General features: G+C 43.9%; 3 protein-coding genes across 3 annotated transcripts; 1 reads left to right on the top strand and 2 right to left on the bottom strand.

Annotated features, from left to right (window-relative positions):
• Positions 32 to 3999, bottom strand: LOC8057221 (protein PNS1). The gene is made up of 3 exons (XM_002464106.2): positions 3829 to 3999; positions 995 to 2206; positions 32 to 536 (listed from the first exon to the last, which is right to left on the bottom strand). The coding sequence occupies exons 1-3, from the start codon at positions 3937 to 3939 to the stop codon at positions 351 to 353; spliced, it is 1509 nt and encodes a 502-aa protein (XP_002464151.1). The 5' UTR covers positions 3940 to 3999; the 3' UTR covers positions 32 to 350.
• Positions 12625 to 14466, top strand: LOC8057220 (nicotianamine synthase 3). The gene has a single exon (XM_002466689.2). It carries the CDS (start codon positions 12923 to 12925, stop codon positions 14012 to 14014), a length of 1092 nt encoding a protein of 363 aa, XP_002466734.1. The 5' UTR covers positions 12625 to 12922; the 3' UTR covers positions 14015 to 14466.
• Positions 18688 to 21905, bottom strand: LOC8056786 (pentatricopeptide repeat-containing protein At2g41080). The gene is made up of 2 exons (XM_021459595.1): positions 19442 to 21905; positions 18688 to 19311 (listed from the first exon to the last, which is right to left on the bottom strand). The coding sequence occupies exon 1, from the start codon at positions 21455 to 21457 to the stop codon at positions 19511 to 19513; it is 1947 nt and encodes a 648-aa protein (XP_021315270.1). The 5' UTR covers positions 21458 to 21905; the 3' UTR covers positions 18688 to 19311; positions 19442 to 19510.

Below are 25000 nucleotides of genomic sequence, written 5' to 3'. Positions count from 1 at the left end.
CCATACCAGAGCCACCTCCGTCAGAGCAAAAGGCACAAGCACAGGGACCTCAGTGTCAGTGCGACGACAAGAACACGCGCGCCTCCGGGAGAATCTGAAACAATGATCTAATTCTGCATTTTTGTTTGATTTACTAAACTCTGTACTTCTATGAGCTTTTTGTCTGGATTCTAACCACTTTTTTTCCCCAGTTGTCCACTTGACCAATATCTACAGAACTAAGCACACACTATCATCTGCACCAGCCAGCAGCCTAGCAGCAGTCCTCAACCATCAGCATGCATCTGTCTGCAGCCGAGGTGTCTACCCTCTAGGGACCAGGGGGGAAATGACTGAAAGAATGGAAGAATCTATGAATTGTCGATGTCGTCAGAAGAATGGATAACTCTGGGACGATCTTGATCTGCCGCCATTGCTTCGAGCTCGTGCAGATGTTCTGGTATCAGCGTGCCCAGCTGAGGGTTCTGCGGGTTCTCTGCATACGCGACATGGTATGCAGCCACACATGCTTGTGGCCACGCGATCATCATCCGGCACTGCCACAAAAAGGAAGAAAACAAAATCAGAAACAAAGGGTGTACAAACAGCAAAACAACATCTACACTGGGTAATCTATGAAAGCAAGTGCATAGATAACAGTATCTATTCGACTTTTTTGTGTGTGGAAGATAATGATATATCATTTTCATGTAACCCTGATTGCCTCATAGCAGAAGAATCTAGAACAATAGGGTGGAGACCCTAAAGCAATATAAAATTCAAAATTTCTAGGAGGTTGCTTGTTGGTTACTAATTTATAGTTTCCCATGCACACTATAATATGCAAGCCTTAGGATGGTATCAACTAAAACTTATTAAAATCATGGTGTGGCATACAAATGTTGAAATAAGCAGATATATGCTGCTTTTAGACAAAAGTACATAGCTAGTTCAATCGGGTTGCACTAGTACTGATAAACACAGAGAAAAATGGAAGTAAGATTGAGTGCAATACCATATAATAACCGACTAGGAATGCATAGATGGATATGGGCAAAGCTAGTTTCTTCTGATCTTTATCCATGGCTAGTGCCCATGATCCAGAAACCAGTGAGGCCAATGCGCCTGATGTAACCGAAGAAAGGAAGCAGAATGAACCAGTGAGGTCTGAATCAACAAGCTCTGCTACACCACGGAGAACAAAAAGTGACCACACATCCCGCGAAGCCACACAGAATGCTTTCCCCCGCGCCCCCACGTGCACAAAACCCCAACGGTTAGCACGTCCCAGCATCTTCTCTGATACAGTAAAGCAGCAGCCCTGTCCTGAGAAAATGAACTCGTCATTGCCCCCAGTTGCCGTTTTCATTGCTCGAGCAAATCCCCGCACTGCTGAGTTCACCGGCACAGCCATTGCACCCATGCATATGTCCCCAAAGGCTGGTCCAAATATCGTGTCACACAATGCATCCACAGCACCACCCGGGATGCGAATCCCATAGATGAGACGTCCATGTGCCAGTTTTGCCACTGCCACATAGACAATGTAGCGCAGTACCTGCATGGTCCATGCCATGCTCACTAGAAGTGCTGCCACATAAGCCATCCGGTAGTTCATGAAGTGCCCTTCTGCAGCAGCAATGCAGCTGATGGCAACTGTCCAGAAGGCCATATACCCAAACGTTGCAAGAAGGACATAGACAACAAGGCATGAAGTAGTAGGCGGTAAATGTGCTCCGATGACAGAAACAGAAAGCATATCAGAGGCATGCTTAAGACGTGGACCAGTGGCCCAACAACTGTATAATCCTGCTGCGATTGCAAATACAACTACGAGCGCTCCTATACCAAGTGCAGCAGTATTACCAACTAGAAGTATGACTACATCACAAGCAAGTGCAGAAACAGGGGCAGCCCAGAGAGAGGTCTTGATGGCTTTTGGAGGGTTTGTGACAGCAAGGATAACCCAGAAGCAGGCAGCAATTGTGGATACTATGACAGAGGATACCAGAGGAATGAAGTTGGAGAAGGGCTTGTAGGCAGGGTTCTGGTGGGAAGAGGCCTGGACGCCTAGGAATGCTGTGAGGGCAATGAAAGCAAGCAGATGAAAGATGAACAGCAACTTTGTTACTCTGCCTGTGAAACCACTGCAGCAACCACGACTATCCTGGACCTCAATGTTGCCAAATGCTGGAGAATAAATTTGCTCTTCAATTTCAACCGCCGCCTGAGGAAGATTTGGAATGTTAGTAAAGTGAAGCCAATTCAATCAGAAAACACGAAAAATCAGTAACAGGAAATGTGCTCTTTCATTTCTGACAAGCTCAAGTCAATAGGCAAAGCAATAGAATTCTGAGTCCTTTAACTAAGCAAACTCAGTAACATCTAAACTACATCATTAGTTGTTAGCTTTTGTTCAATTTAAGACATATAAGAGTGCTACTGTAGCATTATACTGTGCTTAAAGCCATAACACAAATATAATAAATGGATGTGAACTATGAAACAGAAAACTCATGCCCAAAGCAATGACTTGTCAATACCCACAAGGTATATAAAAAAATCGAGCAATGTCATACGTGTGTTATGTTAGTGAAGAACAGAAGATAGTGCTTAATGTAAAAAAGATTATTGAGGGAGGGGGAGTGGGGCAAAGTTAGTCTTATTGCATATCGGATAAACAGAAAATTAACTAATTTCACCTGAAGGCAAGCATTTTCATCAGTTTACCTGCTTTGGAAAAGCCAATGAACCTTAACGAAGGCTTCATATTGGAGCAATGCCTAGGGGGGAACTTCCATTCTATCAGTGAAATGTCCACAATATTTCCCCTTAAAATACAGTCATACAATATTCTTTTAAAAACATAAGCAACAATTACTAATTCCCAATACGAACACAACTGAAATTGCTCATAGTTGTCAAAAAAATGAAATTGCTCGGATGCTATTTTTAATTTGTCGTACATTGAAGCCACCACAGGTCGGTTAAGCTAACTAGAATGGGATGGTAAAACACTGTTTGTTGGGTTAAAATACATTTAGTCGTTCAGGCTGCAATTTGAAGGTAGATTAGCAAGTACCACGAGTCATTGCATTATGAGGATATAAGCAATTCTATCACAGTAACACTGCATAAACATGCAATGGTCATGATGGGCGATTAGGCAATAGCATGCACATCCGAAGGGAATAACAGGAACAATAACAACCAAAACTAACATGTATTTTTAGATGTATTAAAATATATATTACCATTACAACACAGACTGTTTGACTTCAATTATCTTGGAGTCTCCCATGTTTCCACAATTGGACTACTATCTAATATCCTTCCATTACTGAACTACTGCTTGATGATGACAATCAGCATTAAAACGGCTTGCAGCACTGCAGCAGTATTTCAACTTCAACTGCATGGAGGTATCTCATGCTCCCCCCTAATTGCACTACAAGCACTGAATGGCCAGCTATACATGCACGCTACTGCACGGTCACTCAACAACCATGCACCATTAAAGGCTTAACCAACTGCAATCCTACCTGGTGGTTTCAAAATTTCTACCCAAACGCCAAACAGCTAGCCGTGTCTGCGCTACCGTACCAAGTGCGCCTGTCACCAAATGATTCAATTCGACCCAAAATTGTAACTACGTGGAAGCCCAACGAAGCCACGGGGTCGCATCGTTGCAATCTCAAACATGCCACCCAACCCCCAACCACTTGAGTGGTGAATTTCTGTTTCACCCACCTCACCGCGTACAATTTCAGTTACCACCGTCAGTTTCAGTTGCACACAGGCAGAGGAAGAAGTGGAGGGAAGGGGGAGAAGATGGAGCGCGTCCGTCACCTGGTACGGGCTCGCCACCGGCGTCGTGCGGGCCGTGGAAGTCCCGGCAATGCCACCGCCGCCTGAGAAAGCCGCCGTGATCTCGCCGCCGGCGCCGCCCTGCCTCGCCATCCGGCCGCCCCACGCGCCTTTTCCCTGTGCGTGTCTCTCTGTCTCTAGTGTCCGCGGCTTTGCTTTAGTCTAGCCTAGTGGTCTCGTCTCCTCATCTCCTCCCTGTGCTCCTCCGCCTTTCGCTTTCGCGCGGCGGTCGTGGCTTTCGCTTGCTTCGCCTGCTCTGCTTCGTCCCTGTCTGATGGATATCGCCACAGGACAGGACCGAGAGGAAGAGGAGGAAGTGGGGTTCGTGGGGGTGTGTGCGGGCACCGTCCGGTAAGTCGTTGGTTGCCTCTTCTTCGCGCTGTGCTGTGTTGTTGGCTTCTTCTCTTGCCTTGTCGGGCTGCTTCGAGCTCGCAGTCGCAGGCGGGGAGGTTGAGGCGGTGAGCCTACCCCCCTGTATGGTGGGTGCGGTGACTGTAACGGTGACGGGGCAAAAGGGGCCGGCGGAGTTCGTGACTTGGTGGTGGGTTTGGACGTTTGGTGGAGGCCGTTGCACCGATTACACGTCAGCGTGTTCGGCTTCCAAAGTGTCTGCCTCCTTATAGACACTGCTGCAGTTTTTTTTTTTTTAAAAAAAGAAAGGAAACCCATTGGTATCAAAATTACCTCTGTTGATAGAATGAGATGGAAATCATTTTGCACCCGAAAATGGATATGGTATGCAGTCAATGTATCTTCTCTCACAAGCATGATTTGATGTTGCTTTTAATGGTTCAGATCATAAAACTACCAACTTTTTAGAGAACACAAAATAAGCATGACCCTTATTTTATTTCCAAATTAGATGTTATCATCAATATGATTAATGATGATTGGTTGATAAATAGCAAATATTTAGTATAAAACTAGCTATTTTCTATCTCTAGAATCTCTTATATTCAGGTACAATTTTTAAATGCTTGTATATACTATATCAAATAGTAATGATTTTACTTAAAATAATGTAAGAAATAAATATAACCTCCAAACACTAATCCTTCAAGGGTCGGATCTAGCTTCATTAAGGCCATTAGAATAAACTCTATTTCATGATACAGATTTTCTTCAGCGTTAATTACCATAACTTTACACACATAGGTCTAAATTCGCTCTCGACTTTCCAGTAATTTTACTTGACCATCATGCCATATCTCGTATGTATATCACGCATTAGCATGTAAATCCATGCACTTGTAGAGTTGTACTCCGCGGAGGGAGTACACACAGCTTGATAAATTCATGCGACCACACTAGTCACGGTGGACACGAATCTATGGTTCCGTTCCAAACTTCCAATGATTAACGTCGTCCTTTCCCAGTGATAGTGGCCCGGGATAGATATGGCTATGGATAGGTAGCCCAATAAGCACGGCATCCATGGAATCCACGGCATGGAAAAAAAAGACTGTCCATTATTTGTTAGGTCAGCTATATATGCACCTGTGGTGAAACATGTCTATCTATTCCAATCTCCTAGTACTCACATTGGATGCCTACACTTTTTTAACTAGTTATGGTAGAAAATATGGCCATTTTTTAGGATAATAATATGGCCATTATTGGTAGCGAAGTTACATGCGTGTGATGCATATGTTGTTTGAACTAACTTTGAAGATATATGCAAGCCCGGTCTCTATCTCTCATATGTGACCATACAAAGTATATATGCAATGTATGTGAGCGTTTGCGTTTAAATTGTATACGGAAGCGAGAGAAGTTTTTTTGGTCTAATATACGTATTGCAAAAGGAAAGAAACGTAGGGATAGAAATCCAAAGACATGGAGCGACCAAAAAAGGCCTTGTTTTAGTTCATGAAATTTTTTAGATTTGGCTACGCACTTTTGTTTGTATTTAGTAATTATTATCTAATAATCATAGACTGACTAGATTCAAAAAAACCATCTCATAAATTACAAATAAACTATATAATTATTTTTTATTTATATTTAACACTCTATGTATATCTTAAAAATTTTGGAAACTAAACAAGGCCAAAGCAAGAGGCAGGCACATGTTGAGACATCAGAAGGAAAGCAAAAGACTAGAAAAAAGGTTGCTGTGAGTGGGGTGGGCCTGCTTGGCAACTTTGCCGGGCTTTTGTAAAGGAACGCAGCAGGATGGATAAACAACCCAGCGGAAAGGAAATGTGATTGCTGCCTGCTTTACTCGCTGCTGGCCCGTGGAGAACAGTCAAAAGCCAATAAGCCCATGACCACAAAGAGGGCCGGAAGGCACGGAATGCTGGATCTCATTGGTACCCTTCCTCATCTCATTTCATTAGAGCATCTCTAAGGGCTTTGCAAACAAACTTTGCATTGCCTTATTTGCAAAAAAGAGTAGAAAATACCCCTCTAATGGTTTTGCAAATAAGGTTTGCAATTTGGTTAACTTTACAAATAGAGGTTCAGGCTTTGCATATATGCAAACCTTCCCACCACTTTGCATCTACAATTTCGACCTTCCACGTCGGACTCCGTCCCCCCGACTCCCCACCCCGCGCGATTTCTCTACGCCCGTCCGCCCTCCCTGCCACGCGCGCCCGCCCTGACTGAGGTGGACGGAACCGAACTGACGCGAACGACGACGGCGACGAACGACGAATGCGGCCTGGACTGGGCGGTGACTGGCGCGAAGACCTGGGCTGGGCGGCAACTGGCGGCAACCTGGCCTGGGCGGCGACTGGCACGCACGACGTACGTCAAAATGGCGCGAAGGGAAAAAACGCGCAGGCGCGATCGGTGAAAAAAAATTCAGGGGTGGGATCCATACTTTGGGTTTGCCAAGTCTAAATGCAAAGTCCCTTGGAGTTGGACTATTTTTAGACTTTGCAAATGAGTTTGAGACTTTGCAAACAACATCAAATGCAAAATTTATCTGCAAAGTCCCTTGGAGATGCTCTAGAACACAAGTTTTAACCAACAATTACTCTAGCATTATGTACTTGTTACAGTATATAAAACAAAATTGGTATGATTACATTTTAGTGTTAAAATACTACTCAATTATAATTATGTATGGCATCACATGAATTAAAAGATATAATACTAGAAGCATCGTCAACCGAAGGCCGAAGCCTAGTCCATCTCCTTGAGAAGGATGCATTCATCGTCAACCGACACCTCTCCCTGCATTAATAACACCTATATCAGACTCAAAATTCGAAAACATACAACAACCTTTTTTTTTCCTTGTTTTTATACGAACATCCCCAAAATCAACATTTTAATTCATTTGCTTTAGCACTACAAGTTTACCAAGGGGATTTTTTAGGATTGACCCACAAATTTCACCGTGAAACAACTCCATAAAAAACCAGAGTTTGTAGAGTATCTTATAACTTCACATTTTTTTTCTCGAACAGAGTGCGTAGAGATAAAGCCATTTTACTAAAAAAAACATGGAGCAGAGTTGAAATACGTGGAGCAGAACAATCCTAAACACACCATAATAAAAAAATGTCATTCGCAAAGAAAGAGAGATCATATATGTCAAAAAACTGTGTGATATAAGCATACAAGGCACATCGAAATAATTCGCAAACACACACAGACCTCCTTTCCACGACGACAGTGTAGGCTGAAGAACTCTACGACATTTACTAGCAGCAGCAGCAACGACACCTTCATTATCACGTGCCACTCTACCAGTGTAACCGTGCAAGGAAGCTTGCTAGCAGCAGCAGCAGCAGGGACACCTTCATTGTCGACACACACTTTTGCAAGGGTTGTTCACCTGTTCCCATCCCATGCATCATGCATGGCCCTAAAACAACTTTTTTTTTAAAAAAAAGGAAAAAGTCTATTTACCAACCCCCCCCCCCCTAAAATATCCTCAAAATTTAGTTCCTCTCTGAACTTGAAAATTAGGTAAATGGCCTCCTTCAACTTTTCATACCGTTTAATTTACCTCCGTAACCCAGTTTTAGGTGGCTTTCAAAGGCAGTTTAGTTTTTTTTCTTTTTAATTTATTTTGGCTGTTTTTTGAAAAAAATATATTAAATCACTAGAAAATTATAAAATAGAAAATTCAATTTTATTGAACTCTATATGAGTAGATCTACATAATGAATATATAATATGGTATGGTTTACTACAAAGTTTTTGTTGTAATATTAGATCTATAATTTCTTTAATTAATTTATAGCTATAATTTCTATAGTCAAATTATGGTAAATATTTTATGGTGGCCTACTTATTGTATGATTGAATTCTAATAAAAATTGTATGCTCATTGGATCATGTATAACTGAGTTATAAATTTTTTTATTTTATGCTTGTTAAATAGTTTTTAAATAGTTAAAATTGTGTAAAAATAAAATTAAGCATGAAAACTTTATTACTGTTAAAGCATACAATAATTAGATTATCATATAAATTTTATCACTATGATTATGAATTAATTACATAAAAGCATAGATCTAAAGCTACAACAAAAACTTTTTACTAAAGAATACCATATTATATGTTTATATAGTATAGATCTACTCATGTGGAGTCTAATAAAATTAAATTTTATGATTTTTTATGATTTACTATGATTTTTTAAAGATTTAGACAAAATAAATAGAAAAGAAAAAGATAAACTGCCTTTGAAAATCAACTATAACCGGATCAAGGAGATAAAATAAAAAAAGTTGAGGGAGATGGTTTACCTAGTTTCAAGTTCAGAGATAAAAGTTCAGGAAGGTAAAATAAGCTTTTTTTTCTTTTAAAAAAACTGTTACATGAATGTCATAACAGTCCAAGGATATATGTACTGTTTCCATCTTCCGAAATCTAATTCTTCCTGGCTGCCATATGGAAAAACTCGTGCTGGCCCATGCATTGAGAACAATCAAAGCCCATGAGCCCATGCCTACAGAGAGGGGTGGAATGTGGCTGTGGCACACTTTCACCTTACCTTGTTCTTGGCTAATGCAAATTTCTCTACGGGCTGTGATTAGGTTGGCTGTATATCCCCCATGCGTCTTTTGGGCCTGACTAGTTTCGGCCAACATATACTGTTTCAGTGTAATAGTGCCTATGTTTGTCTGTTATTTATATCTAAACAGCCCATGAGAATGAAACTTATTGTATTGTCATTCTATATGAAATTTAAAAGCATGGTTGCTCATGGCTAGCCTTTTGATTTCTAAAAAAAAAAGATGACGGTTATTCATTCCTTATTACTAGGCATCAATCAATCAATCAAAATCACCATTCCTATTGACATCGATGTTGTCAACCACGATATATACGTGAATGGATCCACCGTACCGTACCATATTTCAAAGGTGCTCACGTGTATAGAAACAAACATATATACACATTGTTAAACGCACTTACGTACACGTACACCCATTCCTGTGGAAATACTTATGCACATGTCACGCAGGTTGTAGTTACCCACACGCTTCCATAAAGACAATCGATGTCAGTGTCTATACCGTGCTTAAAAAGAATCCAGATAGAATGCTAGGAATATAATCCGAGAAAGTCTGTAGTTGATCTTGGGTGCAATTTGAGGCCAAACTGAGGAGGGCCACTGCGTGAATATATGGTCCTAGCTTGTAGCAGCCTGATTCTCACTTAAAACTACCGACCGATCGATATGCATGATGCCAGTAAGTGGCACAAGGATATGGGATCCCAGCTAGCTTAGTACGTACGCTTGCAGTTGCAGCTGCGTCCTGCATCCTACAGCGCGATCTATATCTAGCTTTAATTTGTTCGATATGTATACGAGATTCCGCTGACTAGTTTGTGTGCCTACGTGCGTGCTCATCGACGCCACACCTGACCTGTGTAAAGACTTGGTACGTAAACGACACACCGGTGGTGGAGATTTATATAATCCCACATCTAATAGAGGATGGACTGTCAATTTTGCAGTATCCTGAAAATACAGTTATTTTTTCTTAGGCCATGACATCGACTTAGCAAAGAATATGAAATTGTTACTTTGTATCTTTGAACAATTATCTGGTCTAAAAATTAATTGTCACAAAAGTGACATCTTCAGCTTCGGGCACAGGCCAGAGAGTGCGAGGAACAATACTCACAACTCTTTGCTTGCAAAATAGAACAACTTCCTTGTAAGTACTTAGGCATCCCAATGCATGTTAGAAGACTATGAAGTAAATACTAGAAAGTGATAGGAGACAGAATCAAGGAAAACTAAGCAGCTAGAAGGGTACATTTTTGTTGAAGGGGGGGGGGGGGGGGGGGGGGCGTTTAGTCTAGATAAATTCTGTTTTATGTAGTCTACCAATGTTTATGATGCCTTTTTTGAGATCCATAGGAGAGTTCTAAAAAGGAATGAATATTTCAGATCTAGATTTTTTTTTTGGCAATATGACCAGGAAAAAAAAGTATAGGTTAGCCAAATGTCCTATTCTCTGCCGGGCAAAAGACCAAGGTGGAATGAGAATTATGAACTTAGAGCTGCAAAACAGGTGTCCACTAAGTAAATGGTTGTTTAAGTTATATAGTGAAAAGACATTTGGCAGGATTTGATTAAAAATGAATACCTGCAAAATAAAACGTTGAGCTATGTTGGAAAGAAAGCAGAGAATTACTATTTTGGGGCAAGGCTTATTGGTGTCAAAGATCATTTCATAAACCTAAGTTGGTTTAGATTAAATAATGGAACTCAAATCAGGTTTTGGGAAGACAAATGTTTGGGACATCATCCTTTTAAAACCTGATATCCAGAACCTATACAATGTGGTGCGTAAAAAGCAGGCAACGGTAGCCGAGGTTCTCTAAACACTGATTCTCTAAATGTACTGCTTCTACAGGGCGTTGATGGGTACAAAACTAATAGAATGACATAGCCTAGTTGCTAGTATTTATACAGGTTACACTCAACAATATGCCAGATAGGTTTGTTTGGGGTTTACAGAAAAATGAGCTCTTTTCCGTGAATTTTATGTATAAGTTTCTTATCAGCAATGGTTTCAACATCTCGCATGAGATATAGCAAATGAAAATACCTTAAAAAACAAATTCATGTGGTTCTTGAATTTTTTTTAACAAAAGATAATTTAGCAAGAAGAAATTAGAATGGTAGTAAAGTTTGTTGTTGTCTTTTTATTAAACTTAAAACCATCCAACATCTTTTCTTTATTGTCATTATGCTCATTTTCTGTGTTGTGTGGTTCATTGGGTCTTTGGTATTGTCCCTCCAACAAGCATCTCACTTGTTTGGGGATGGTCAAAATTGGGTCATCGCAAACACACTTTGCTTGTTTTGGCAGGAACATCAACCTTGTGTTGGGCAATCTGGTTCACAAGAAATGGTTTCATTTTTAATGAAAGTCAAAAATAAACTTTTAGCAGGTACTATTTCAGGAAACATATTGGCTCCGATTCTAGACTCAATTACAATGCTCGGATGAGCATAAGACTTCTATTGTGGAGGCATGCAGGCTTTGAGAGTCTAGTGATATGTTTCTATTTGCTTCTCATAGGTGGAGTTTCTCTTATTGTCTTGGATATTAGAAATGGTTCCCTGGTTTTATCTTTAGTGTGAATTTGTAATAATTGGTTTGATTTTTCTTCCTAGAGGAACGTATGAAGTCGAAACTTTGTTTCTATCATTAAAAAAAACAAAGGTTGACTGGATGGCTACATGATATCCTAGACTAGAGGAGGATTCTTTGAATACTTTGTAACAAAGGAATGCTAGGAGGATGGCACGTTTCATCTGAAATGTATTATAGTATTTAAGAGTTCTCAGAACTCGTACCTTTTAGCATGATGTAATCAAGAAATTATGTTATGAATAATTTGATATGACTGCACATGAAGATTTTTATTGGAGATCGATGATTATGTACCCACTGTAAGGTGATGAGAGCCATCGAAAATGCGTGTGGATCATGGACATGCATGTTAGCCGGCCCTTGGGAGTCATTGGAAGCCAAAAAGAGCCCAAGCAAATATGAAAAGGTAAGGAACAAAAGGCATACGTGGGTACCATTCCAGCCTCTTGACTTCCTGTGCAACCAAAGAAAAAGTCTGAGCAACAGAAATGGGCAACTTGTCGCAGCCGTTGGTTCGATAGATCCTATTCATCCCTCACCAACACGAGGCAGCATCACGAATGGAACTTTTCAATAAATAGATACAGACGCAACGGCACACGCCCTCTTCCGTTCCCCAATAAATCAATTTGTAGACTTATTTTAAGTCAATTATCTTATATTTTTTTACTAACTTTATAGAAAACAACACAAATATTCATAACATCAAATGAACATATGATTTAGTGTTATAAATATTGGTGTTTTTTCTATAGATTCCGTTCATTAAAAATGATTTATTTAAGATAACTTTTCATCAAAATAATTTATTTAAGATAACTCTATGAATTGATTTATATATATTTAGAAAAACGGAGGAGTATATTCCCTATATATGGATGTGCACCCCATGATCAAACTTTCGGCGATCAATAGGGCGCGTAGCGCGTTGATAGCAAAAAAAAATGGAGATGAAGACACGCACTCTTGGTAGCATGGATGAAAATTGAGCGCAGGACGACGTATATATTCTCGGGGAATAGCGTAAAGTAAAGAAAGAGATATATATATATTCTTGGGGAATGGTATGAAGTAAAGAAAAGATAAGGCAACGACATGGAACTTGAATTATTGTTTTGTGGGGGTATCGATCGTATAGCTACTGTTCCATCCATTCCACAGCAATATATATCTCGATCATGATAGAAGAAGAAATAATGAAATGGATCCTCACTCGCCCAAGTTGTTGTACGCGCGTGTGTTGTCGCCACTGCGACAAGGACGTGACGCTCGATCGCCGTTGCGTGTGTGGAGAAAAATACGCCGAGGCTTGTGGCGGGCACGGGTCTTCCACGATCACATGGCGAGCTACGGGACAGGGACGCCATTATTCCTTGCCACCAGTATATATACACTGTAGTATGCCTCTCCCACTCCAAAGCGATCGAAGCAGCTAGCAATCGCCTAGCTAGCTAGACCCACACTGTGATCACAGTACACTGCACGCGGCCACCATGGTCGTCATGGGCAAGGAGGAGGAGAAGCACCACCAGCAGCAGCAGCTGAAGGAGGAGGAGGTCCAAGAAGAAGCACGAGTCGTCGTCGAGCCGGACATGACGGCGGACGAGGAGGCGCTGGTGCAGAAGATCTCCGGCCTGGCCGCGGCCATCGCGAAGCTGCCGTCGCTGAGCCCGTCGCCGGAGGTGAACGCGCTCTTCACCGCCCTCGTGACGGCGTGCATCCCGCGCAGCACGGTGGACGTGGAGCGCCTGGGCCCTGAGCTGCAGGCCATGCGCGCGGGGCTCATCCGCCTCTGCGCCGACGCCGAGGCACTGCTGGAGGCGCACTACTCCGACCTGCTGGCGGGCTTCGACAACCCGCTGGACCACCTCACGCTCTTCCCCTACTTCAGCAACTACCTGCTGCTGAGCGAGCTGGAGCACGGCCTGCTGGCGCGCCACGTCCCGGGACCGCCGCCGGCGCGCGTCGCCTTCGTCGGCTCCGGCCCGCTCCCGCTCAGCTCCCTCGTGCTCGCGGCGCGCCACCTCCCGGCCGCGGCCTTCGACAACTACGACATCTGCGGGGACGCCAACGACCGCGCGCGCCGCCTCGTGCGCGCCGACGCGGCGCTCGCCGCGCGCATGGCGTTCCGCACCTCCGACGTGGCCGACGTCACCAGGGACCTGGCCGGGTACGACGTCGTCTTCCTGGCGGCGCTCGTGGGCATGGCCGCCGAGGAGAAGGCCCGCGTGGTGGAGCACCTCGGGAGGCACATGGCGCCCGGCGCCGCGCTGGTGGTGCGGAGCGCGCACGGCGCGCGCGGCTTCCTGTACCCCGTCGTGGACCCCGAGGAGATCCGCCGCGGCGGCTTCGACGTGCTCGCCGTGCACCACCCGGAAGGGGAGGTGATCAACTCCGTCATCATCGCGCGCAAGCCTGTCCCGCCCGTCGACGCGCACGCCGTCGCCGTCGCCGCCGCCGGGGTGGGGCACGCGCACGCGCACGCGCACGGCGCCGTGCTCAGCCGGCCCTGCCTCTGCTGCGAGATGGAGGCCCGGGCGCACCAGAAGATGGAGGAGGTGGCCGTGGAGCAGCTGCCGTCCTAGGCACTGGCACACCACAAGACAAGATGGATTGCCCCGGCCGGCCACCCATTCAGTTGCATCTACCTGATCGATCGAGTAAACAGTAATCCCCTACTACTACTATGTCTACGTGTGTCCACACCACATGCATGGTCATAATCTGCAGGTTGACCTTGCTACTGGCTGGTGTATTGTTGCCGTGATTATACTAAGGTCCCGTTTAACAAGGAGTCGGAGCTGGTGAAAGGAAAAATAGTGAAGAGATTTAAAAAAAAACAGAGTGCACCAAGAAGTCAAGGCCTGAGATCTAGCAAACAGAGCCTAATTTGTCCGTTAATGTTACATGTGTGTGTGAGTGATGATGATCGAGTGGTTAATTTGAAGTAACTCCCGTGCTTAATTTGTCAGTTTGGGAGTATTATTAGCACGTAAATGCATAAATACAGGCCATTCCGGTCCATTGGTTGTTTTGACGCGATATATATGCATCATGGTCATGGCCTCGAAGTTTTGTTCGGAGGGACGAAGCCAGGAAAAAAAATAGGAGGGGCTCAACAAAAATACTACATGGATTTAGTTTTACTATAACCTTTCACAATAGAAAAAAACATATAATAATTTGAAGTAGTTTTATATTGAAAATATCAATGAAGGATGAGATTCACAAAATATATCATAAAAAATAAAGATCTCAGCCCACCCTATCTTATACATTTGTGTTTAAAATTGGAAGTAAATCACTAGAAACTCCACTGACTCAGCAGCGGTAGGGGGAGGGGGGCTGGAGCCCCTCTAGCCCTACCGCTGGCTCCGTCCATGCTATATAGGTTTTGAGCCTAGGCTTCTCCGGCAATGCATGCGTTGTCAAGATTACTGATATGTGATTTAATTAACAGTGATTGGATGAGTTAGGTTAAAACGTGCAAGAAGCTTAATTTCGCCTAGCATTAATCCCCGAATGACAAGGAGTGCGTTAACGTGTGACCCGTCACGCTCTATGCCCGACCCCTTGTCTTCCTTGCGCTCAGCCCCATCGTCTTCCTCGCCCCACGCTTCTCTTGCTCAACTCCTGTATTCCTCGCCCGCCTCCCCTAGCCATCGACTCCCTCTCCGTCAGCCGAACCCACCCTGCCCTCCACTAATCCCTATCGAAGGACAAGCCCTAACTCGTCGCCCTATCGGTTATCCAAGCCAACTGCTGTCCAGCAGTGCCTCTGCTGCCGAGCTCACTAACCACCACCACCATAGGTTCAGCCACGACCGCTAGCCCCCTTCCCCTTCTAAGGTCGCCGACCATGGAGCCCCTAGAAATATAAGACTCTAATCCCAAAAACCTATGCCAGTGAGTTCGTCTTTGACAACGACGATGGAGGAGAAAGGTACAAGCGTGTCGGGCTCACGGGCTATGGGGGCACATGCTCCCACGCTATGCGTGATCGGTGATGTGGAGGCCCAAAGTCCTGCCAGGTGGTCAATGATGGCTCCAACAAACTATGTATATAAGTACCAAGGTTGTGTTAAATTAAAATTAACTAATCTATAAAGAGGAAGGTAAAGATTGCATGCGGATCAAATTGAGGATGAGGTACGATGCAACCTTGCATCAGGGGTGAGGGATAGTATTCCTAGAGCCTTGGCGAGCAAGGCGACAACTGTGACTGACCATGCCCACATCGTCTTGTCGCCAAATGAGGGGACTGGGCTCATATCTGTGATCATGATGTGATAATGTAACATGAGGAGAGGGGCTTGATAGGGTTGCACCCGAGTGAAGCTACACTGTGTTGTACAAATGCCCCTTCTCCTATTTTTTTAAGCCCCTTCCCCCTTTTTTGGAAAACTAGTGGTTTTAACTCAAATTTCACCGTTGTATATGCACCCATTTTAACACAAGCCTATCTACCCACAAAGTAAGTGCACTTCTCTATAATTTGCTCTAGCTTTAGGCCTTGTTTAGTTCCGAAAAATTTCGGATTTTGCTACTGTAGCACTTTCGTTTTTATTTGACAAATATTGTCCAATCATAAACTAACTAGGATCAAAAGATTCGTTTCGTAATTTACAGACAAACTGTGTAATTAATTTTTATTTTCGTCTATATTTAATGCTTCATGCATGTGCCGCAAGATTCGATGTGACGGAGAATCTTAAAAACTTTTTGGATTTCGGAGCGAACTAAACAAGGCCTTACTATTGGTGGTGTTGTGGAATGCTCACAACAGCTCGATGGCTTAATGGGGTTGAGATCATGGTGCAGTAGTAGTATATATAATAACGAGTTGAGGTGAAGGTAGTGACGATAACTGATCCATGCAAGTACATCCTATCATGCTAGCTAGCAAGCTAGCTTGTGCAATTAGGCGAGTTTGTGCTACTGCGAAGAAACCTTTTTTTGAAACAAGCAAAGAAACTCGGTGGGATACTCACCCAAATTGTTGTTGTTGTTACTGATAGATTAGATAGTTGAGAGGCAAGATTTTACGTATTGTTACATATGCACATAGATAGCCAGTCGCCTTTGTCTTTATTATTGTTTGGGGAAGCGCATGGAGCAGGTACCCAGCCCGAATTGACAAGATAACTATAGCTATAGGTATAAACGATCATTTAGGATTGGCTTTTTGCACATAATACAGCACAAATTTTACTTGGCACCTACTCGACACTTACTTAGCTACTTGGCCTGTTTGGATGCTGCCCCTGCGAGGCAATAGATTCTAGTCACCATGCACTCAAAATCTATGGCCTGGATTGCTGCCTAGCCGGGCAAGCTCGCTTGAGTAAGCCACCAAACAAGGGCCTGTTGTGAACTCTTCTATCATAAAATGAGATGGAATGAAAATAAAAATCAAACAAACATGCGCTTGTAAAACAACTTTAGCTTCACGTGAAGCCAACAAAAAACCTAACACGGAACGACACTCACTTCTGATAGACAAAGTCTGGGTGCATCCGTCGCCCAATAGAGTTTGGAAATGATTGGACTGCGGTATCTCAGGATCACCGGATCGGTGCTCTCGGGCTCTCGGCGGTGTACATAGCCAAATGATTGGACTACTAGATATGTGTGCCGGCCATTTGCACTGCAGGACATGGACAGCAGGGGCTACTGAAAATTGGCTTAAGACACTAGCAATATTCTGCGAGGCGTCATCCACTGGGAAAATGTAGGGATGAAAATGGTCTGTCGGAAAATTGTGATAAGTGAGCAATAGAATAAAGGGTCGTCCATAGTGAACAAAAAATATATTTTTTCTGTTCTTTGCTTCCTGGTGCTTCAGGGTTGACAAAATAAAGTTAGTAGTACTTTATTTTCTATTGATTCAAGTTGCAGCTTTTATAAACCATAACCATTATGCAGCTTCCCATAGCAAATATCAAGTGTTCACTGGCCTCAGTTTAAGGTTGAGTTGAGCAACAAATGTTGCCTTTGCCCTTCCTACTTTCACTTTTACATGCATATTTTAACCTAAGTGAAATAAATTTGAAAGTTAGAAAGCCAACAACCAAAAATGGTATTGGATATCAGCCATTCAATCGGAAACGTGTCGGTAACATTTGGGAACCTATAACTAGGAAACGACATAACTATTATTTTAAATACTTAAGTTGCCACAAGCAAATAAGATAATTATGTTCTAACAATTAAGTTCATGAGAGGAGTTGTGAATGTATCGTCAAAGCAGAAAAATGGTAAACGACAATCAAATTATTTCATCTTGTTTCTTACTCGTAAACGTACTCCCATAAAAGATTTTTGTTTATTCTTTTAGAGAAACATAATATTTATCGTTTTAGGGGAAAAGGAATTTTGTACACAAGGACTCTATGTTCGTTTTGATGACAAAAGGCAATGGGGGAAAAACAATTGATAACCGCCTGCAAATCTGAGTATTGTACTGATTACAGGATTACAACCTTGTGCTGTAATTTCTGTCAAACACAAACAAATGCAAATCTGTGAATTAACGCATGGGACTGTGTACTTTTCACATTTCTAACCTCTTATTCCATATTGTGTTGTTTCCAAGTTTCACATGAAAATTGCTAGTTAAAGCTTATCTTAATTTAATAGGTGACCCTAAATAGTTTCAGTGGATAACTCCATGGACGTATCAAACATCTTTAGATGCCGATGCATTAGTTTTCAATTGTCTTGTTAACACTTGTACTTTTGCTATACTACTCATGTCAATGCAGTACTACTCATGGGTGATTGGGTGCAATCTGTACGATAGAACACTTTGAGAAACTTCAGAATCTTGTTAATGATGCTTTAGACAAAGGTGCCGAAATTGCCGTCAGATTGAGCTTTGGCAATCTTGGTGAAGATGCAGTTGATCAGTTTTTCCCTCCAACTGTCATGGTAAATGTTAATCACATAGTGAAAATTATGCAAGAAGAGGTAAGCTGGATTTGATCGACATTGTACCAATTCTACAAATCATGAAATTCAGTTCTGATGAAGAGGCTATCAAACTTGGAAACGACTCAAATCTCAAAGTATGGTATTGGTTGGGCTGGTTTTTCTCGCAACCAGAAGCGTGCCATCAGAATAGCATCCCAATTACACTGAAGTAGTAGCAATCAATGATTTTGATTCAAGTTACATGTGTCAGGTAAGTGTATAATTCATGCTCTACCTGTCCTATTAACAGGTAAACACCGAAACACGTATCCTGTAGCGTCTAGCATTTTTTTTCGTTACAATATCACATCATGCCTATCCTGTGTTTTTACATTCTGTGTTACACTGGCAATGCAACGCTTACTTGTGTTTCTGGCTAAGTCTTTGCCATTCGGTGATGTTAAAGACAGTGGATTTGGTAGATTTGATGGTGTAAAAGGCTTGCGAGCTTGCTGCCTTGTGGATTCTGTTGTAGATGATAGATTCTAGCCATATATTAAAAATGCGATCCCAAAACCTATCCAGGTCTACATCTTCCCCTTGATACAAGTAGTCTGATTTGCATGGTTACTTGGTTCTTGCTGGTCTGATATTCAGCTGCTTATCATTTTTGCAGTTCCTGTCTCAGCATGGCTTTGAATTCCAGGAGTTGCTCGTGGAGACTCTGTATGGTTGGTGCTGGACAGGCTGTGGTCCCTTGTTGATCTTATAAAGATCGTCACCGATCAGGACTCTGCCTCAGCTTCAAATGCGCAGACAAAGAGAAGGCGATGAGGTGATACTGAGAGGTTCAGTTGAATATCGTGTCAAGTATCAATTTTCTCTTCTGATATTCCTCTCATCATATCAGTAATCTGCTCTTTACTACATGTTGTATCCTCCCTCAGCTTCCGAAGGGAAGTCATAATTTCTAGTGGCACATAAGAGATTGTTATGATTTTCAATGGCATTCAAGGCATCATTCTATACTCCCTTTACACTAAAAGGAATGTCATTATCATTTTTCTCAAATTTGACCAAATATATATAAAGAAATGTACCTGTTAGAGCTAGAAGTCTTGTTCCCTCAACTAAGGCAAAAAAAGTATTTCCATGGCACTCTACTCCTGTCACCAATAATCTCCACAAGAGCATTTTCCATCTTTGAAATGGTGAAAGCGGCTTACATCTCGGACCACAATCTCCCTTCCAGTCACTTTAGACATCAACTTAATAGCTACATGGCAATCATCACATACACGTAGATTCTTCATAACCCGAATAGGAACTCCTTCAGGTAAGCTCAGAAAAGCAAATGCTAAAGCCAACTTCTCACTGTGGTGAGCCAAACTAACTTCTTTCTCCTCATCCTCCATGTCATGGAAAACCGTGCTCATGTCCGGTGCATACCCGCATTGCTTGATTTTGGTCATCATTTCTTCCAAGCATTCATCAATCTCCCTTTGCCTTGAATGGGATTTATCTCCGGTGCAGAATTGGTGAATCTGGCCCTTAAGCTCCACCCAGCTAACTCCAGGCTCTTTCCTCACGTTCTGTTCCCTCATGGTTTTTCTTACCTTTCTAACATCCTCCCATCTGCTGCAGGTAGCTCGAATATTTGATAGAAGAACATAAGATGCAGAATCATGAGGGTCCAATTCAATGACACGTTCTGCTATCCTCTCGGCCATGTCGAAATTTTTCTGAATCTTACATGCAGACAGTAGTGTCTTCCATATGACCCCATCAGGTTGCACAGGCATTGACAGGATAAGGTCTTCCGCCTCATTTAGGCAACCTGAACGTCCAAGAAGATCCACAATACAAGTGTAGTGCTTAACACTTGGCTTTAGTCCATAAGTATTAGTCATAAGCTCAAAACAACTCATGCCTTCATCTTTAAGACCACTATGGCTGCATGCATATAGCAAGGTCAAGAAAGTAACCTCATTGGGTTCTGCCCCTCCAGCTATCATCTGTTTGAACAGACTAACTGCCTTCTGTCCATGCCCATGGAATCCATAAGCTGAGATCATCGCACTGCAAAGGACAAGATCTGTACCACTGTACCCAAGGCAAACCCTTTCTGAGTCACCTAAGCACCCGCATCGAGAGTACATATGCACAAGAGAAGTCATGACTGGCACAACCTCGTCAACTCCAGCTCTGATAACCTGTGCATGAACCTGCTGACCTTGCGCAAGGGCTGCCAAGTCCGAGCAAGAACTAATGGCGCTGACAAACGTGACTGCATTTGCTTCCACACCAGCACCTCTCATCATGCAGAAATACTCTAGTGCTCCCTCTGAGTCTCCATTCTGTGTTCTTCCAGCGATTATGGTATTGCACGACACAGTGTTGAGCAGAGGCAATGCTTGGAGAGCAGCCTCCCCTTCTCGGAGAAAACCACACCGCATATACATGTGTGCCAAGGAGCTCCCAACGCACATGTCCCTGTCCAGTCCAGACCGCACAACATACGCGTGGACCTGCCGCCCAGACACAACGTCCCTGAGCCCGGAACAGCACCGAAACAAGCTCCCAAGACCAAACTCATCAGGCTGCATTCCCTCCCTCCGCATGGCAAGGAAGAACCCCAGGCTCTCCTCATTGAGTCCTGAGTCGGTGAGTCCAGCGATCATGGCATTCCACGTAGCCACGTTCCTCGCGGGCATTTCGTCGAACAGCTTCCGCGCAGTCTCCAGGTCACCGTTCTTGATGTACCCGCCGATGAGAATGTTCCAGGACATGACGTTCCGCTTAGGGATTCTGTCGAACAGAGCGCGCGCGGCGGGGAAGTCGCCCAGGTCGGCGTAGCCGAGGAGGAGGTGGTTCGCCGTGAACCGGTCGGCGGCGGCGCCGGACGTGGCGGCGAAGGCGTGGAGCTGGCGGAGGAGCGGGAGGGCGCGGCACGCCCGGAAGATGTGGGAGAAGAGGCCAGGCTCTGACCACAGGTACTCGCGGAACCGGCCGTGGAGAGCCTCCTTGACGCGGCCAGTGGAGCAGAGGCGGATGATCTCCTCTCTTCTGGCGTCATGCGGTCCGGTGGCGAGCTTCTTCAGCGCTGTACTTGCCATAGCCGCCGCTAGGACGCAGAGGCGGTCGGAAAGAGGCGAGGCGAGGCAGAACAGAGGGCGGAAAACAAGAAGGAATCAACGACAACGAGAAAGGCCATGTAGTCGTTCGCCGGCGCGCAGCACAGCACAGCACCCCCCTGCCCCCCAGGGTCATGTGCGGTAGCAGCTGATCCACAAGAGGGCCATGATAGCGCTCGATCGATCCGAGGGTGAGGAGCAGCAGGAGAGGGAGGGAAGGAATGAAGGACGGGAACACAGGGGGCGCGCGCGAGAGAGATGGAAGACGACGAGGAAGCAAGCAACAATGCGGCTCCTCTGCGACTCTGCGTGAGAGAAACAGGCGGCGCCGGCATGCAAGAGAGAATACCATCACCCATGGGGAATGGTCTGTTTTACCCCTGCAGACAGGCTGCAGCAGCGATTCGTTCGCCTACGACTTGCTGCAGCTCCCCCGCCGCGCGCACTTCGGCAAAGGTGACGCTCTGCTCCTCCCGTCGCGCTGGCGCTGCCGAGCCGAGCCATCTCCGCGTCGCCATCAGAGACATGGGCGGATCCATGTAGGAGGTACTGGTGCGGCCGCACCCAGACCACCCAGACCAAAATACGAAATACGCTATAGTATGTATGTTTCTACGACATTCGTACTTCTGAATCTAAACGTCTGCACCCACAACTCTGCTGAGTCGACCAAGAGAGGTCACAACAACCCACAACTCTCCAACACATAGCCCAATATCAGCGAGGCTCCCGTCCGCATGGAATCATCGGCAACTCGCAGTCACTTCGACTCACATGAAACTGTCGACGCATCACCTCCCCTTGGTGACAGCGCGAACTCCGGTGGATGGTGACCTATTGTCATTGGTCATCGACCGTGGCCGATCGGTCATGGACATTGTTGTGCGCTGGCTAAGCATGTAGCCTTAGGGTCAAGGGCACCAAGAGCACATCATATTCCGCTCTGTTGCCCTAACTGTGATCTTCTCTATTATGTTCATCCTTCAAAAGTTAAAGTAAGCAACTTCTAAGGTTCTCTATTCTTCCAATTTTGGTCAGTATGAGCATCCTAATTATCTTCAATTTTGTGGTTCTTTCTTTACTAGTTTGTCTAGATTCTAGGATTAGACTTTTTTTCTTTCTCTGATGTTTGATAATTAATATTTATGAAAAAGATGAAGCAAATAAATTGGTTTTGGTTGCTCAGCCCACTTTCCATCCAAGAGATCCATTTCATGATTTTAATATGGGAACACTGATGGAGTTAGAAAATGATGTAGAATTAATATATAAAAAGTAATGCATATATTAGTTTGGGTGAGGCACCAAAATTGGTACAAGCACCATCCCTAAAAGACCAGGAAGAAAAACTACAAGCATGACCGCAACTTTATAGCTCATTTATATATTATGATGCATTTATTCTAATGTATCGGATCACCATGCCATGAAAAAATAAACACGTGATCGATGGCTCTAGATCCGGAGGTGAATGGTGATTCCGGCGAGGCGAGGTGATTCCAGCGCGTCCCAAGTGATGGGCAACGCCGGGAAAAGCGACGGAGCACTCGTACGTACCATCCTTGGTGACGTGCTGTGGAGTTGGATTGCGCTGGCTGGTTGCAGCACGTTTCCAAAAAATTTTGTAAATTTTTTCACATTCTTCGTCATAGAATCTTGGGCCACATGCATAAAGCATTAAATATAAATAAAAAATAACTAATTACATAGTTTATTTATAATTTACGAGACGAATCTTTTAAAACTAGTTAGTCTATAATTAAACAATATTTGTCAAATACAAATAAAAGTGGTATTATTTCTATTTTGTAAAATCTTTTGGAAGTAAATAAGACCCAGAGCGTAGAAGGGTGGCCTGCGTCGCATGCAGCCATCATCCAGATGGACGTGAAGTCGAACAAACAATATGATCGAGTGGAGCTTTTCGGCTATAAACCATTATGAAAACTGGGCTTCAAAGATATATCGTCCAGCAATGGGGCTTCGCCAGGCTGCTATTATGAAACGCGATACATGTTTTAAATAGCGAGCTAAGACCAAGGTATTTAGCATTTTATAAACCATAATTAGCGTACTTTAGCGGTAAAATTGTGCATGAACGCAAATAGCGGCATAATTTTTCAAGTTATTTCGGGTTATAGCGACAAAAATAGCAGACTATTTTTTTCCATGAGCGCGACACATCGCTAGAATGCCATTTGATGAATTTTGAAGCCTTTTTATCTCCCATCTGCCCTTGCCTTGTTTATTTGTTCCACTGGTCCCTGCTCCGACGGAATGGAGAGCGTGAGCGTGACAAGAAGTGGATCGAGCTGAGCTCCTTCTTCTCTGTCGCCGAGCTAGCCCTCCGCACCCGCTCCCCACCGCCAATTCCCACACTCCCGCCCGCCGGCCTTTGCACGCTCGTTGCCCTTCCAACGCCCATCCACTCACCCACAGCCGCCCGCTCCCACACGCCCTGCGGCCTCCCATGTGATTGAGGAGGAGCTTGCAGGTGACCTGACAAGGAAACCACATGCTTCTTGTGAACTACCCAGTACATCACATGCTACCTCTTTCTACAACATGTTCTACAAGCTTATCATTGCTACCAACATCTCCAATTTTCTACTGCCTCTACACTATCCTCGGGCTCTGGATCGAGCCTGAAGAAATTAGAAAGAGTAACTATACTGTGTTAGAAACCTATTGGACGAGATCACTGTATTGGCTTCCCAAATTGAGTTAGAGGAATACAAACATTAAAAGAAAGAGAAATCATACCGAATAATATCACCCCATCTGCGGTCCATGGGGAAGGTCACAACATCGATAGAAGGGATGGCACCGTCAGGGAGTTGACCGGAACGGGGTGTGGAGGGGCACTCGCCGAGTGGCTTGTCGAGGGGGTGTGGGGGGGGGGGGGACGGGGGGCACTTGCCGTGCGGAGCTCCTCGCCCGAGACAGCTCCCTTGGTCGGTCCTCCTTGAATTGTTTCTAGCGACTCCGTTCCGTCCGAGTAGGGAGCCATTGAAAGAAAAGAGACAAAAGCAGCGCAGAAGAGGGATAAAAGGCTCCAAAATCCATCCGATGACATTCTAGCGATTGTGTCGCGTTTCATAATGGCAGGCTGTCGAAGCCCTTTTGTGGGATGACATATCTTCGAAGTCTAGTTTTCATAATGTTCTATATCCAAAAAAACTCCAATCCAGTGTCATGGCGTTTTCATCTCTCGATGTTGAGTCTGTTTGCTTGGCACAAAAGTTATGAATGAAAGTACTATTCGTTGATTTATTGTGAGAGAAAAATAATACTGAATGGCTGGCAGATTCGGTTGATAAGCTCAAAATAGTCACTTCGGTCCTTAAAATTTAACTTTTGGACTAAATTTCATCCTTGAACTATCAAAGTGACCATTCATTTTAATGAATCTACAGAGTACAGACTATCAAAGTGCCATGACGGATTTTCGATTAGGATTATTTTGGTTAGGGTTTTGCGATACTTTAGCAGCTAATTTTGTTGTGAAAAATGTAGGAAATTGGA

The sequence above is a fragment of the Sorghum bicolor genome, chromosome 1 (assembly GCF_000003195.3).
Source record: "Sorghum bicolor cultivar BTx623 chromosome 1, Sorghum_bicolor_NCBIv3, whole genome shotgun sequence".
NCBI classification, from domain to species: domain Eukaryota; kingdom Viridiplantae; phylum Streptophyta; class Magnoliopsida; order Poales; family Poaceae; genus Sorghum; species Sorghum bicolor.
This window is presented reverse-complemented; position numbering and strand designations above follow the sequence as displayed.